The sequence below is a fragment of the Oncorhynchus mykiss genome, chromosome 1 (genome assembly GCF_057628025.1).
Source record: "Oncorhynchus mykiss isolate SJ-2025 chromosome 1, ASM5762802v1, whole genome shotgun sequence".
Classification (NCBI taxonomy): Eukaryota; Metazoa; Chordata; class Actinopteri; order Salmoniformes; family Salmonidae; genus Oncorhynchus; species Oncorhynchus mykiss.
Genome location: NC_143022.1, coordinates 14,269,246 through 14,284,395, shown reverse-complemented (window position 1 = coordinate 14,284,395; position 15,150 = coordinate 14,269,246). Strand labels below are relative to the sequence as shown.

Here is a 15,150-nt window from a genome sequence, read left to right as displayed (position 1 = left end):
TTGTGACAAGGTAGGGGTGGTATACAGAAGATAGCCCTAAATATGGACTTGTAAAAGAACAAGTCCGTATTTATTTTTGCAATTTGTTTTTTAAAATTGAACCTTTCTTTAACTAGGCAAGTCAGTAAAGAACAAATTCGTATTTACAATGACGGCCTACCCTGACCAAACCCGGACTACGCTGGGCCAATTGTGCGCTGCCCTATGGGACTCCCAATCAAGACTGGATGTGATACAGCCTGCCCTATCTTGCCATATTATGGAAAGATCAGCTGAAATAAGCAAAGAGAAACTACAGTCCATTATTACTTTAAGATATGAAGTTCAGGAAAATCTGGAAAATTTCAAGAAAGTTTCTTCAAGTGCAGTTGCAAAAACTATCAAGGGCTATAATGAAACTGGTTCTCATGAGGACCACTACAGCAAAGGAAGACCCAGACTTACCTCTGCTGCAGAGGATAAATTCAGTTACCAGCCTCAGAAAAGCCCAAATAAATGCTTCACAGTGTTCAAGTATGAGACACAGCTTAACATCAACTGTTCAGAGGAGACTGCGTAAATCAGGCCTTCATGGTCGAATTTCTGCAAAGAAACCACTACTAAAGAACACCAAAAATAAGAAGGGACTTTCTTGGGCCAAGAAACACGAGCAATGGACATTAGACCGGTCTGATGAGTCCAAATTTGAGATTTTTGTTTCCAACCGCCGTGTCTTTGTGAGATGCAGAGTAGGTGAACATATGATCCCTGCATGTGTGGTTCCCAGCGTGAAGCATGGGGGAGGAGGTATGTGGGTGCTTTGCTGGTGACACTGTCTGTGATTTATTTAGAATTCAAGGCACACTTAACCAGAATGGGGCTACCACAGCACTCTGCAGCGATACGCCATCCGATCTGGTTTGCACTTAGTGGGACTATAATTTCTTTTTCAACAGGACAATGAACCAAAACGCACCTCCAGGCTGTGTAAGGGCTATTTGACCAAGAAGGAGAGTGATGGAGTGCTGCATCAGATGACCTGACCTCCACAATCATCCGACCTCAACCCAATTAAGATGGTTTGGGATGAGATGGACCGCAGAGTGAAAGTAGCCAACAAGTGCTCAGCATATGTGGGAACTCCTTCAAGACTGTTGGAAAAGCATTCCAGGTGAAGCTGGTTGAGATAATTCCAAGAGTGTGCAAAGCTGTCATCAAGGCAAAGGGTGGCTACTTTGAAGAATATAAAATATTTATAAAATATACAAAAATCAACATATTATTAAAATATATTATTAAAATATATATATATTTTTTAATCACTTTTTTGGTTACTACATGATTTTATATGTGCTATTTCATAGTTTTGATGTCTTCACTATTATTCTACAATGTAGAAAATAGTTTTTTTTTTAAAAACCTTGAATGAGTAAGTGTGTCTGAACTTTTGACTGGTACTGTATGTAGCGGACATGAGTCGGGAATGTTTGTATATTTGGATGTTGCAGTAATTGGACCTAGGACTAGCATTTGAGCGAACAAGAGAGAAAATTATTTTGATAGCTAGCACTGATCCCAATGATCGACTGCTCCGAGATGGAGAGAAAGAGAACGGCTCATTTTCAGGTATTCACAAGGCTCATTTGAATTTCCTGAAGCAGCAGGAAAATTCTCTGCAACAAAAGAGTGATCAAGTTAAGATCCAACCTTTGTATGGAGATTTGATGAGCAACTATCTGCTTTTACTCCCGTTACGGCCAGTTGGAACATCCAAAAAAAGGTTTAAATAAAAATGTACAAGCAACTGAAAAGATGCCTATTCCTGCACCTCCAATGTAAATCATTCATTAGTGCCACACACAGGTCCGAAGTCTACAACAGCTCAATACATTGGTGCTGAATAGGCATTTTTGTTCGGTAGCTTGTAAATGTGTATTTAGAACTTTTTTGGGATGTACATACCGGCAGAAACGGGAGTAAATGAAGATAGTTGCTCATCGAAACTCCATACTGTATTTGGTGAGTAACGAACATATTTTGACATTATAACGCTTGCAGAGCTGTCTATTGGAAGTTTGAATCAGAGCTTCCTGGGCGTTAGAGAGGAAACACATCATATTCATTGTCTAAAGCTCCAAAACACAGATAGTGGAGGCAGGAACTGGGTGGTACGTGGTACGTAGGATGTAAAAAGGAATAACCTCTCCTGTTATTCATCATGATTAAAGGAAAACTCAACCCAAAAACAATCTTTTGGTATTTGTTTCATTAGTCCATTGTTGACATAGTCCCAAAATGTTTTGCTTATCATCAATTGAGTTTTCAAGATATATAAACTACAGAAAACTACAGAAATCATACCCGTATGATGCATTTTGCATCATATGATGCAAAATGCAGCATCATATGATGCAAAATGAAAACATTTTGGAACTATGTTAACAATGGACTACTGAAACAAATATCAAAATATGTGTGGCCTTTATCAGCCTCCAGGATCAGACATGAAGAAGCTAGAGCTCACATATCCAACACCATCACAACCACCACCATCACCACCACTACAACCACAACCACCACTACAACCACAACCACCACCACAACTACAACCACAACCACCACCACCATCACTACAACCACAACCACCACCACCACCTAGCTCACAGATCCACCACCATCACCACCACCACCACCTAGCTCACAGATCCACCACCACTACCATCACAACCACAACCACCACCACCTAGCTCACAGATCCACCACCACCACTACTACCGCCACCACTACTACTACCACTACTACCACCACCACTACTACTACCACTACTACCACCACCACTACTACCACCACCACCACCTAGCTCACAGATCCACAACCACCACCAGGCTCACAGATCCACCCCCACCAGCACCACCACCTAGCTCACAGATCCACAACCACCACCACCTAGCTCACAGATCCACAACCACCACTACTACTACCGCCACCACCACTACTACCGCCACCACCAGTACCACTACTACCACCACTACTACCACCACCACCAAGCTCACAGATCCACCACCACCACCACCACCACTACTACTACCGCCACCACCACCACCACTACTACCGCCACCACCACTACCACTACTACCACCACCACCACCACCCCCATCACTACTTCCGCCACCACTACTACTACCACTACTACCACCACCACCACCACTACTACCGCCACCACCACTACCACTACTACCACCACCACCAAGCTCACAGATCCACCACCCAGAATGAAAGAAGATATGCACATAAGTTAAGAAGTCATAAATAGACTCCTTCAGTAAATACTGTATAACTCTGTCCTCAGGTTGAAAGAGATCTCTCACGCAGCTGGGGCTGTATTGGGGTTAGTTGTGGGGTTGTGTACACCACACGAGTGTGTATGTGTGTGATCAAGAAGCCCTGCAGCATAGGCCGATTCCAACCGTCTCTGGGTGGGTCTGGAGATTTATACCAGGCTCAAAGGCTCTGAGTGCAGAGAGTGATTGATGCCAGGCTCAAAGACTCTGAGTCCAGATAGTGATTGATACCAGGCTCAAAGGCTCTGAGTCCAGATAGTAATTTGGATCTAATGGAAGCTACAGTACAGAGCTAAAGTTGAGAGTCCCCACAGGGGGAGAACAGACTCTGAGATAAGGCAGTCCACGATTGATGAAGTACAGTATACATCATGCAGCTATACTGCCAGCTGTCAATAGGATGGCAGAGGACAACAAAATGGAAGATTTTTCAATACATAATGAATACAGATGTTGCATCTTAATTTGATCACCCTTTTGCAGGAGAACTTTCCTTCAATGCAGGAAATATAAAACCTGTAGGGTATTTGAGGTATAAAAAAGGCTTCTGAAGTTTGTAATTTCCACGTTGAAATTTCCGACTTGATTTTCCCTTATGAAAAATGTATCAACCCCTACAAAAATATCGATACAAAATAAACCACATAACAAATGTCCTGTTGCTGCAGGATTATTTTCCTGCTGTAGTAAACTGGCTCAAATGAAGATCCCACATGTGTGTCAGACACAATATCATGATATGGGGAGAATGAGAACAACAACTAGATGTACTCACTGTGCTGTCTTTTCTTGGATTTAGACCAAATATAACACAAAGTAAAAACTTATTTCTATCCTGTTTAGTCCAAGTTACTCAATTATTTCATATATCACATTCTAGCTCTTGGCTGGGGGTGGACTTTAAATTGCTTCTGATTTTTTGGAAAAGTTTAGGAAGCTGGAAGAAAAGAGGACTTAGTTGTGCTGCACATGTACAGTACAATAGCAGCCAAAACTCTCTGAAGCTTGTAACCATTCAACTGTGAACAGAACATCTCCAGACACAGCTCCTGATTTTTTCCTGTTCTCAACTCCTGTCCTTTGTAGCCTCTCCTTGTCTGGAGCCACCTGAGAGACGCAGTGTCCTTTCACGTGCCGTGGCTCACTACTCCTGTATCACTCACACCCTGAGGGAGCCAGGAAGACAGTCAGAGGAGACCTATCTTTTCTGCATTCTGATACACTATACAGTATTTACAAAAGTATATGGACACCCCTTCAAATGAGTGGATTTGGCTATTTCAACCAAACCCATTGCTGACAGATTTATAAAATCGAGCCCACCGACATGCAATCTCCATAGATAAACATTGTCAGTAGAATGCCTCACTGAAGAGCTCAGTTACTTTCAATGTGGCACCGTCATAAGATGCCACCTTTCCAACAAGTCAGTTTCATCAAATTCCTGCCCTGCTAGAACTGCCCCGGTCATCTGTAAGTGCTGTTATTGTGAAGTGGAAACGTCTAGGAGAAACAACTGCTCAAAGTAGTAGGAAGTGGCCACAAAATGGTAGAGAACACAAACTCACAGAACTGGACCGCCGAGTTCTGAAGCGCGGAGCACAAAAATACATTCTTTACTCGGTTGCAACACTCACTACCGAGTTCCAAACTGCCTCTAGAAGCAACTTCAGCACAATAACTGTTCATCAGGCGCTTCATGAAATGGGTTTCCATGGCCGAGCAGCCGCATACAAGTCTAAGATCACCATGCGCAATGCCAAGCGTCAGCTGGAGTGGTGTACTTGTATTTGTATTCACTATGGATACCCAAGGCAGCAGCTACTCTTCCTGAGGTCCGGAAAAATTAAGGCAGTTATACAATTGTAAAAACATTATAATATATTCATAACAGATTTCACAACACACTAAGTGTGTGCCCTCAGGCCTCTCATCCACTACCACATATCTATAACACAAAATCCATGTGTAAGTGTGTGTATAGTGCGTATGTTATTATGTGTGTGTGTGTGTGTGTGTGTGTGTGTGCATGTTTGTGTTGCTTCACAGTCCCCGTTGTTCCATTATGTGTATTTTTATCTGTTTTTTAAATCTGATTCTACTGCTTGTGTCAGTTACCTGATGCGGAATAGAGTTCCATGTAGTCATGGCTCTACTGTATGTAGTATTGTTCGCCTCCCATAGTCTGTTCTGGACTTGGGGACTGTGAAGAGACCTCTGGTGGAATGTCTTGTGGGGTTTGCATTAGTGTCTGAGCTGTATGCTAGTCGTTTAAACAGACAGCTTGGTGCTTTCAACATGTAAAATACAAGTAGTGATGAAGTCAATCTCTCCACTTTGAGCCAGGAGAGATTAACATGCATATTATTAATATTAGCTCTCTGTGTACATCCAAGGGCCAGCCGTGCTGCTCTGTTCTGAGCCAATTGCAATTTTCCTAAGTCCCTCTTTGTGGCACCTGACCACACAACTGAACAGTGGTCCAGGTGCGACCAAACTAGGGCATGTAGGACCTGCCTTGTTGATAGTGCTATTAAGAAGGTACAGTAGACAACACTTTATTATAGACAGACCAATATTAGCTACTGTTGTATCAATATGTTTTGACCATGTTTACAATCCAGGATTACTCCAAGCAGTTTAGTCACCTCAACTTGCTCAATTTCCACATTATTTATTACGATATTTAGTTGAGGTTAGGGTTTAGCGAATGATTTGTACCAAATACAATGCTTTTAATTTTTGAAATATTTAGGACAAATGTATTCCTTGCCACCCATTCTGAAATGAACTGCAGCTCTTTGTTAAGTGTTGCAGTCATTTCAGTCGCTGTAGTAGCTGACATGCATAGTGTTGAGTCATCCCCATACAAAGACACACTGGCTTTACTCAAAGCCAGTGCCATGTCGTTATTAAAGACTGAAAAAAGTAAGGGGCCTAGACAGCTACCTTGGGGAATTCCAGATTCTACCTGGATTTTGTTGGAGAGGCTTCCATTAAAAAACACCCTCTGTGTTATGTTAGACAGGCAACTCTTTATCCACAATATAGCAGGGGATGTAAAGCTATAACACATACGTTTTTCCAGCAGCAAACTATGATCGATAATGTCAAAAGCCACACTGAAGTTTAACAAAACAGCCCCCAAAATCTTTTATCATCATTTTATCTCAGCCACTCATCAGTCATTTGTGTACTGTGCTTGTTAAATGTCCTTTCCTGTAAGAGTGCTAAAAGTCTGTTGTCAACTTGTTTACTGTAAATTATCCCTGTATCTGGTAAAACACAATTTCTTCAAAAATGTTACTAAGGGTTGTTAACAGGCTGATTGGTCGGCTATTTGAGCCATTACTATTCTTTGGTAGCGGAATGACTTTCGCTTCCCTCCAGGCCTGAAGGCACACACTTTCTAGTAGGATTAAATTGAAGTTATAGCAAATAGGAGTGGCAATTTCATAAATGTGTCAAGTGCAACGTCTGTTTGCTCCTCATTACACACCACAAACCAACAAATATTATTTACATCAACAACATAGGAAGCACTACAAAACTTATTGTATGACCTCTTACACACTATATTAGGCCCAGCCTTTAGAACATTGGTTTTCCTAGTATATTGCCATCACTACAGCCAATGGATCTGTATACTGCTTTCAAGCACATTTCTGCAGCATTAGTAAAGATGTGATCAATAGATGTTAATGATTTAATTCCTGTGCTGTTTGTAACTACTCTGGTAGGTTGACTGATAACCTGAACCAGGTTGCAGGCACTGGTTACAGTTTGAAGCTTGTTCATAGGTGGGCAGCTTGATGAAAGCCAGTCAATATTTAAATCACCAAGAAAATATACCTCTCTGTTGATATCACATACATATCAAGCATTTCACACATGTTATCCAGATACTGTCTGTTAGCACTTAGATGTTTATAGCGGCTTCCCACAATAATGGGCATTAGGTGAGGCAGATGAACCTGTAGCCATATTACTTCAAGAGTATTTAACATGAGATCCTCTCTAATCTTTACAGGAAAGTGGGTCTGAATATAAACAGCAACACCTCCACCACTGGCATTCTGTTATACATTTGTATTGCTACCACTGTATCACCAAAGGTATTGTCTAAGTGAGTTTCAGAGATAGTCAGAATATGAATGTCATATGTTACTAGCATGTTATTAATTTCATGAACCTTGTCTCTTAAGCTACATATGTTAACGTGGGCTATTTTGAGCACTTGTCTGGTATGCTTGCTTGCTTGTAAAGCTCACCGACAGTGGACTTTGGAGCAGTGGAAACGCGTTCTCTGGAGTGATGAATCATGCTTCACCATCTGGCAGGTCGACTGACGAACCTGGGTCTGGCGGATGCCAGGAGAACACTACCTGACCCAATTCATAGTGCCAACTGTAAAGTTTGGTGGAGGAGAAATAATGGTCTGGGGCTGTTTTACATGGTTCGGGCTAGGCCCATTAGTTAAAGTGCAGGGAAATCTTAAAACTACGGCATAAAATGACATTCTAGACAATTCTGTGCTTCCAACTTTGTGGCAACAGTTTGGGGAAGGCCCTTCCTGTTTCAGCATGACAATGCCCACGTGCACAAAGCAATGTCCATACAGAAATGGTTTGTCGGACTTGACTGGCCTGCACAGAGCCCTGACCTCAACTCCTTTGAACACCTTTGGGATTAGTAATTGGAACACTCTTGTGGCTGAATGCAATGGAAGCAATGCTCCAACATCTAGTGGAAAGCCTTCCCAGAAGAGTGGAGGCTGTTATAGCGGCAAAGGGGGGACCTAACTCCATATTAATGCCGATGATTTTGGAGATGTTCGACGAGAAGGTGTCCACATACTTTTAGTCATGTAGTGTAAGTTAGTCCCTGGCTACAGAACCAACATGCACAATACTATGAGTATGCTATGCATCTTCATTCATTCAGGAACAACAACGAGCAAAATCCAAAGGAACTAACAACAACCCATGCGGCACCCCATTTTGTCTGACTGGAGAACTTTTACTGGGGTTGAGGAATGGGGTTGGTAGGGTTTGTCTGTCTGCTCTGCTCTGCTCTGTGTGTGTGTGTGTGTGTGTGTGTGTGTGTGTGTGTGTGTGTGTGTGTGTGTGTGTGTGTGTGTGTGTGTGTGTGTGTGTGTGTGTGTGTGTGTGTGTGTGTGTGTGTGTGTGTTTGCATGTCTGTGTGTATGTGTGTGTGTCTGTGTGTCTGTCTGTCTGCTGGTGTGTGTGTATGTGTGTGTGTTTGTGTCTGTGTGTCTGTCTGTCTGCTGGTGTGTGTGTATGTGTGTGTGTGTCTGTCTGTCTGCTGGTGTGTGTGTATGTGTGTGTGTCTGTGTGTCTGTCTGTCTGCTGGTGTGTGTGTATGTGTGTGTGTGTGTGTCTGTGTGTCTGTCTGTCTGCTGGTGTGTGTGTATGTCTGTTCAAAGGGCAGATGCCATCTTAATCAGACAGCGTTATGAAAGGCACTATCAATGGCTTCATTTGATATTTTGGAACCATACACAGCTTGATTGTTACACAGCCTGAAGTTAAAGGAGGAATAGCTTTCTCCTACAGGGAACGGTTACCAAAACACATCATGAGCCTTTTGATCCACTTTCAGGTCAACACAGTGTTATCCGCCATAGCTCTGTGAGTATGAGAAATGAAAAGTAGGCTAGTATACGAACAAAGCTACTGTATATGATATACAGGTTAGGTTAGCTCTTGTATGAGACTACTTGGGAAGCTTTTGAAGCTTTACGCACAGGATGCTTCTCCTTAAAATACTTTTTCTCATTAAATATTTTATGTCAGGCACACGCATAAATTATGAATTTGGAGAAAGCGTATCAAACTACAGAGAGAATTTTAAGATGGGGCATCCCTGTCGAGACCTATACGGCCAAGCTCGAAGAGACTACTGCAGTAATATAGGAGACAACATTGTCTAGACTACACTCAAGTACTTACCATAAAGAAAGAAAACAATATATTCAGTTCTGTCATGCATCTGTTTCCCAATTCAAATAACAACTACTAAAAGTAAGTAATTCACATCTGAAATGAAGAAAAAGTGCATAGCTGAAATATATTCTGATGGTCAAAACAGTGCACAGTACAGATGTAGGATCTTAATTTGACCAGTTTCGTTTTTTATTGTAAAAAAGTAATTATTTTAATGTGAAATTAGTTGTGATAGGCTATAGTTTAGGTGTACACTTGTATGTCGTAATGGAGATCAATATCTATTTTGTGTTATAAAGCTATTTAAAACGAAGGTTGTTGATGTGTACGGCTGCATTTCAAATACATTTTTGTACATTTGAATGTCAAAGTAGGATCTACAGTAATAGGACAGTTATTCTCTCTTGTGCTTTAGCGTTTAAGCGAGAGAGAAAGAGAACTGCAGCTTTTCAGTGACTTTATTTAAATCACAAGGCTCATTTGAATTTCATGCAGTGCAGAAAAATTCTCAGCGACAACACATTAACCGAATTAAGATACTCCACCTGTATATCAAAACGGAAAATAGTTGAAGAAATGACACATAGTATATTGGACAGATAGACCTAAAGTACACTATGATCTTAATACAGCAAAGTACACTGACTGCCCATAAACTGCCCATAAACCAAACCCTGTATAATCTACAAACTGTTATAATGGCATTGCTTTCAAGACAAATTAATCAAATTAATCTGACTACCAATCATCCTAATTGACTGCTTTGGAAATGGAACTCAAACATACTGCAAACGGTTACCATTATCAAAGGCCTATACCCAGTCAGTCTGGCTCAAGGGAAATCCACAAAGCTTTAGCAATATGCCATTTCAAGTGTAGCCTACAGTACCTGGGCTATTCATATTCATGTGAGCTGACCTGCCAGTATTACCTGAACGACAACTGAATACATATCAGGAGGAGCAGCATGAATTACAAATGCACAACATCACTAGAGCAATCAATGTGCCTCTCAAGGTGCCTGATGCCCAACATATCGGGTAAGGCCACAGATTACAACTGTACTCAAAAGACACGGAATCGATTAGCCCTCACCTTAGTTTGTTTTAAATGTATGTAGTTCAGTTCTTGAGCTGTTCTTGTCTATTTACGTTCTGTATTCATGTTTCATGTTTTGTGTGAACCCCAGGAAGAGTAGATGCTGCTATTGCAACAGCTAATCGGAGTCCTAATATAATACCAAAATACCAATACCAAATGATTGAACCTTAAACAGACTGTATGAAGGTGTGTGTGGCAACGAAGGGCATCAGGGAATTGAAAAGTCTAGTGATCATGGCGTAAACAGTGCTTTGGAAGATAGGATTTACTGAATACCGAAAATGTTGAAATATCTAGGCTACAAAGCCTTTGAAGTAAATTATACATGCAACAACCTTTGTCTGTTGACAGCATTGGTTGTCCATACATTCTTTCTACAGAAAACCACATTATTATAGTCAGTAGGGCTGGGCAGTACACCTTATTTTATTATGTACCGCTATTGATGCAGGAACCTGTTTGGGTTTTTACTTTACCTTGTATAACAGTATTTCAATGTTTGTTTTGTTAAATGTGATATGCAAATCAGGCGTATATAATGGACGTTTTTATGGTTTTACTCCGTTTGTTACTTGAGTCTTCTTTCTCCCTCTCCTCCTGCTGCATAATGACAATATTAGTTTGTGTATCTTACTGTCTGAAAACTACTGTCTGCTTGTTTGTCTTTTCTTAGCAAGTTCTGTCTAGAATAAAGTGTTAGCTTGCTAAATGTACTAAGTCAGAGCAAACTTATCTAGCTAATACAGCCTGGTACCAGTGCTGGTGGAGACCTAGATAAGCATGTTTTTTGCGCGATGGTATCTTCCAAATCAGAGAGGAGTAGTCGAAGCATGATTATGTTAACTAGCTACACGAGGTAAGAAAACATGTAATATAACATCTAACTAGGTTTCCCTGGAAACACTGACCAACACTTTAGCTCCGACACTGTCAATAATTCCTTCCTGGTTTATTCATTCGTTGTCATGTCAAACATTGTATTTAAGGTGCTGCCCACTATATTCCAACTATAGAATTAGATTAAACATTCTATTTCCATGATTCCAATAGTTCACCAGTTAACTAAGCCTAGATTGTTTTGCCCATATTATGCATCTCTGTGGGGTACAGTGTGGAAATGATAACAAAAGTGCAGGAAATGCAGAAATGTATTGAAATGCTGAAAGTGTTTTTTGTTTGAAGTTGGATTGAACAATATAAAACATTCAGAATGGAGAAAACCCTATTGAAATCACTTATAATTTCCACCCTAGGGTCATGAACTACTCATAAAGAATATTTTGAACTTTTATTATTATTATTATTATTATTATTATTATTATCAAAAACATAAAATACTGTCAAATACAACAATACCGTAATTAAAAAAAAATATATATATATATATATATATATATATATATATATATATATATATATATATATATATATATAGTGATATGATATTTTGGCCATATCACCCAGCACTAATAGTCAGTGTAGCCTACCTGTTGATTGATGAGTCCAGTGTAGCCTACTGCTTACCTGTTGATTGATGAGTCCAGTGTAGCCCTCTAGAGTTGATGATAGGGCTCTTGGTGGTTTAGGCTGCGCTTTCCCGGGCTTCTCTGAATGAAACTCTGACGTCTCGGTGAAGCTGTTGTTGTACACAACCATAAGAATGGTACCCATGGTAATAACGATAATGCCGATAACCCCATGGCACTATAATATGGAGGGAATTGGTAAAATAGGCTATATCATGAGGTACTCAACCGGTTTGCAAGAAGAATAAAAAAGCAGTATACTATAGGTTCGCCTAATTTCAGTTTATGTGACAAAACAATTCAATGTATAGTGTAGAGATTCACTGTACCATCTAAACAGCTGTGAAATATATTTTCAATAACCAAAAATATTGTATTTTCAGCTGTTTGAAGCTGTTAGGCCTAAACAAAACCGAAAAATAACTCAATTTAAGAACGGGATGCATATAAATAGTGCACACAGAACCACTTCTTAGACTAGCTTTGAAAGAGAATGACAGATCCATCTCATATTTCCATGTTCATTTTGTCGGTTCCCCAAAAAGCTACATATTGCCGCTTTAGTGACTTATTTATAGCATTTCTATTGTACAATATAATGACAAATGAGACATTTTAAACTCTGTTAACAGCTTAGAAAAATGATTGTGCGATGACAAATAATAGCATATATCTTCTTTCTGTGATTACATTTCATTTTTCTCATCTCATCCACTAGGCCTACTCAAAACAACAGATGCGCTCTATGATTTAAAAACAATGACAGCTGTACGCTCTGGAACTCTTTAAATTCTAATCTTTAAATCCATCATCCAACCCATTGTTATAGAGAGAGAGGAACATGTTTAAACAGGAGAGTACAGTAGACAAGACTAACAGCACGATACTGTAGAAGTAGGCTAGATGTCTATTTTCCCCTTAACTTCGCTCTTTCCAAGAGTAAAAAAAAAAAAAAAACATACCACTAGTGTCTTCATTTTGTGGATGTCTTCCGTAAATTGTCCACTTTACATCAAAGGTTTAGATGCCCGAGCATCCACGTTGCTGAAAACGTTGCAGCCCATCCACTATTGCGCCAAATAATACCTGACTTTCTACCAGTGAAACGAGCGCATGCCTCAATGTAGCGGATTAGCGCTGATACAGTACATCAGTTCTCTTCCCTCTCGTAGAATCCAGAGCGCTCTGTAGGTACCTCCGCGTGGTCATAATGAACGCAGGGTTAAGTATGGCACCATTTCATAAAGTTCAAATTATTGATTGGGGACCTCTTTACTGAGGAATGTGATTGTTTCTCTTGAGTGTGTTTGAAATCTTGTATATTTGTATTATGTTGTATTTGGAAATTGTGTATGCAGTGCTCCCTTATAAAATAGACATTGATCTCAATGGGACTCCCTGCTAAAATAAAGGTAAAATAAAAATGTCAGTATTAACAAAGAGTTTATGTGCTATTAATTACAGTTAATTAAGTGGTTTTAAAGAAGGATGAATAATGAAATTGAATGGGTGTAGGGTATGTAATGTATAGGCTATGGAAATATGTAGAATCATATTTATTTAATTCCATTTAATTTTATATCATAGCCTAATAACCAGATTGTGGGATACTATTTCATAATAGGTACAATATACTGTACTTTACACTAGCTATTCTTATTCTTATTTATTTAATTATGTAACCAAAAGGCATAAGGTCGTGGGAGAGCACCATGGGCAGGACTTGAACCAGCAACTTTGTGGTACCACCTGTGTGTGCACTACCACCTGTGTGTGCACTACCACCTGTGTGTGCACTACCACCTGTGTGTGCACTACCACCTGTGTGTGCACTACCACCTGTGTGTCCACTACCACCTGTGTGTCCACTACCACCTGTGTGTCCACTACCACCTGTGTGTCCACTACCACCTGTGTGTCCACTACCACCTGTGGGTCCACTACCACCTGTGGGTCCACTACCACCTGTGTGTCCACTACCACCTGTGTGTCCACTACCACCTGTGTGTCCACTGCCACCTGTGTGTCCACTGCCACCTGTGTGTCCACTGCCACCTGTGTGTCCACTACCACCTGTGTGTCCACTACCACCTGTGGGTCCACTACCACCTGTGGGTCCACTACCACCTGTGGGTCCACTACCACCTATGTGTCCACGACCACCTGTGTGTCCACTACCACCTGTGGGTCCACTACCACCTGTGTGTCCACTGCCACCTGTGTGTCCACTACCACCTGTGTGTCCACTACCACCTGTGTGTCCACTACCACCTGTGTGTCCACTGCCACCTGTGTGTCCACTACCACCTGTGCCATAAATGCCTTGACCTCTTGTCTGCGAGTAGCCTCAACAAGAGTACACATTACCAATCACCTGCCAAGTGTTGCCATGCAAAATACATTGGGAGCCCCAATGTGAATAGATAAATGATAATACACTAATAATGATAATACATTGAATTTGTATAGCCTCATACCATCTTACCATCTCCTCTTCTAAATGTGGTAACCAGAGCAGAGTACCACAGATCCCCATGGGAGAGCAGATTTGCTGGAAGCTGAATTCAAGTCTGAAACGGCTCACCTAAGTTTGAAGATACAGGGTCCTTCAGCGTGAGGGAGGTGGCACTGGTAAACAAAGTCATTTTAAATATCAATAGAAAACAATGCAAGTAGCCTAAGTTAAAGTAATAAAAGTGTGTGGAATAATTAAAGTCATTGTTTGGTCTCTTTTCACTCTGGCCTAAATATGTACATTTGACTAATATCATTGCCCTAATTAGTGTAATGGGGTTAGGGTAATTAGTACTAATCAAAGTCTTATATTCACATGCACGCATTCATTTTATTTAATATATTTTGATATGTCTAAGGACATTTGGTCTGGAAGGGATATAGCTCCAGTGTGTTGTACGCATAGCTAATTCAAACTGGTTTAACACTGTACTCATTCCACTATGACTAATGATGAAAGGGTGTGTAAGGGCACATGAAAATTACCCAAAACTAACCTCATGAATAGGACCTGAGAGAGACTGGTAGAAGTTAATGGAGAAGATGTCACCGCAGGAAGTGAAAAATACTGTCCATTCTTCCTGTGAAAAAGCTGTGGCCCTGGCTAACTGTTGGCAAGCCACAGGGACACTGTCACATCAGAAAACAATTCAACAATTGACTCACTGGGCACAGCCAACAATTCAATGTCTATTCCACGTTGGTTCAACGTACTTTAATTGA

At 40.7% G+C, this 15,150-nt stretch overlaps 2 protein-coding genes across 3 annotated transcripts in view; one reads left to right on the top strand and one right to left on the bottom strand.

Annotated features, from left to right (window-relative positions):
• LOC110537039 (alpha-N-acetylgalactosaminide alpha-2,6-sialyltransferase 5) overlaps positions 1-13,052 on the bottom strand; it is a 39,153-nt gene extending 26,101 nt beyond the window's left edge. The window contains exons 1-2 of the mRNA XM_036944295.2: positions 12,876-13,052; positions 11,912-12,091 (exon numbers count right to left, since the gene is read on the bottom strand). Coding sequence (XP_036800190.1) covers positions 11,912-12,091; positions 12,876-12,890 — 195 coding nt within the window. The 5' untranslated portion in view covers positions 12,891-13,052. The remainder of the gene's footprint in view (positions 1-11,911; positions 12,092-12,875) is intronic.
• LOC110537194 (choline transporter-like protein 5-B) overlaps positions 1,840-15,150 on the top strand; it is a 96,460-nt gene continuing 83,149 nt past the window's right edge. For both annotated transcript variants that reach the window (XM_036944236.2, XM_036944149.2), the window contains exon 1: positions 1,840-1,998. In XM_036944236.2, coding sequence (XP_036800131.1) covers positions 1,932-1,998 — 67 coding nt within the window. In that variant the 5' untranslated portion in view covers positions 1,840-1,931. The remainder of the gene's footprint in view (positions 1,999-15,150) is intronic.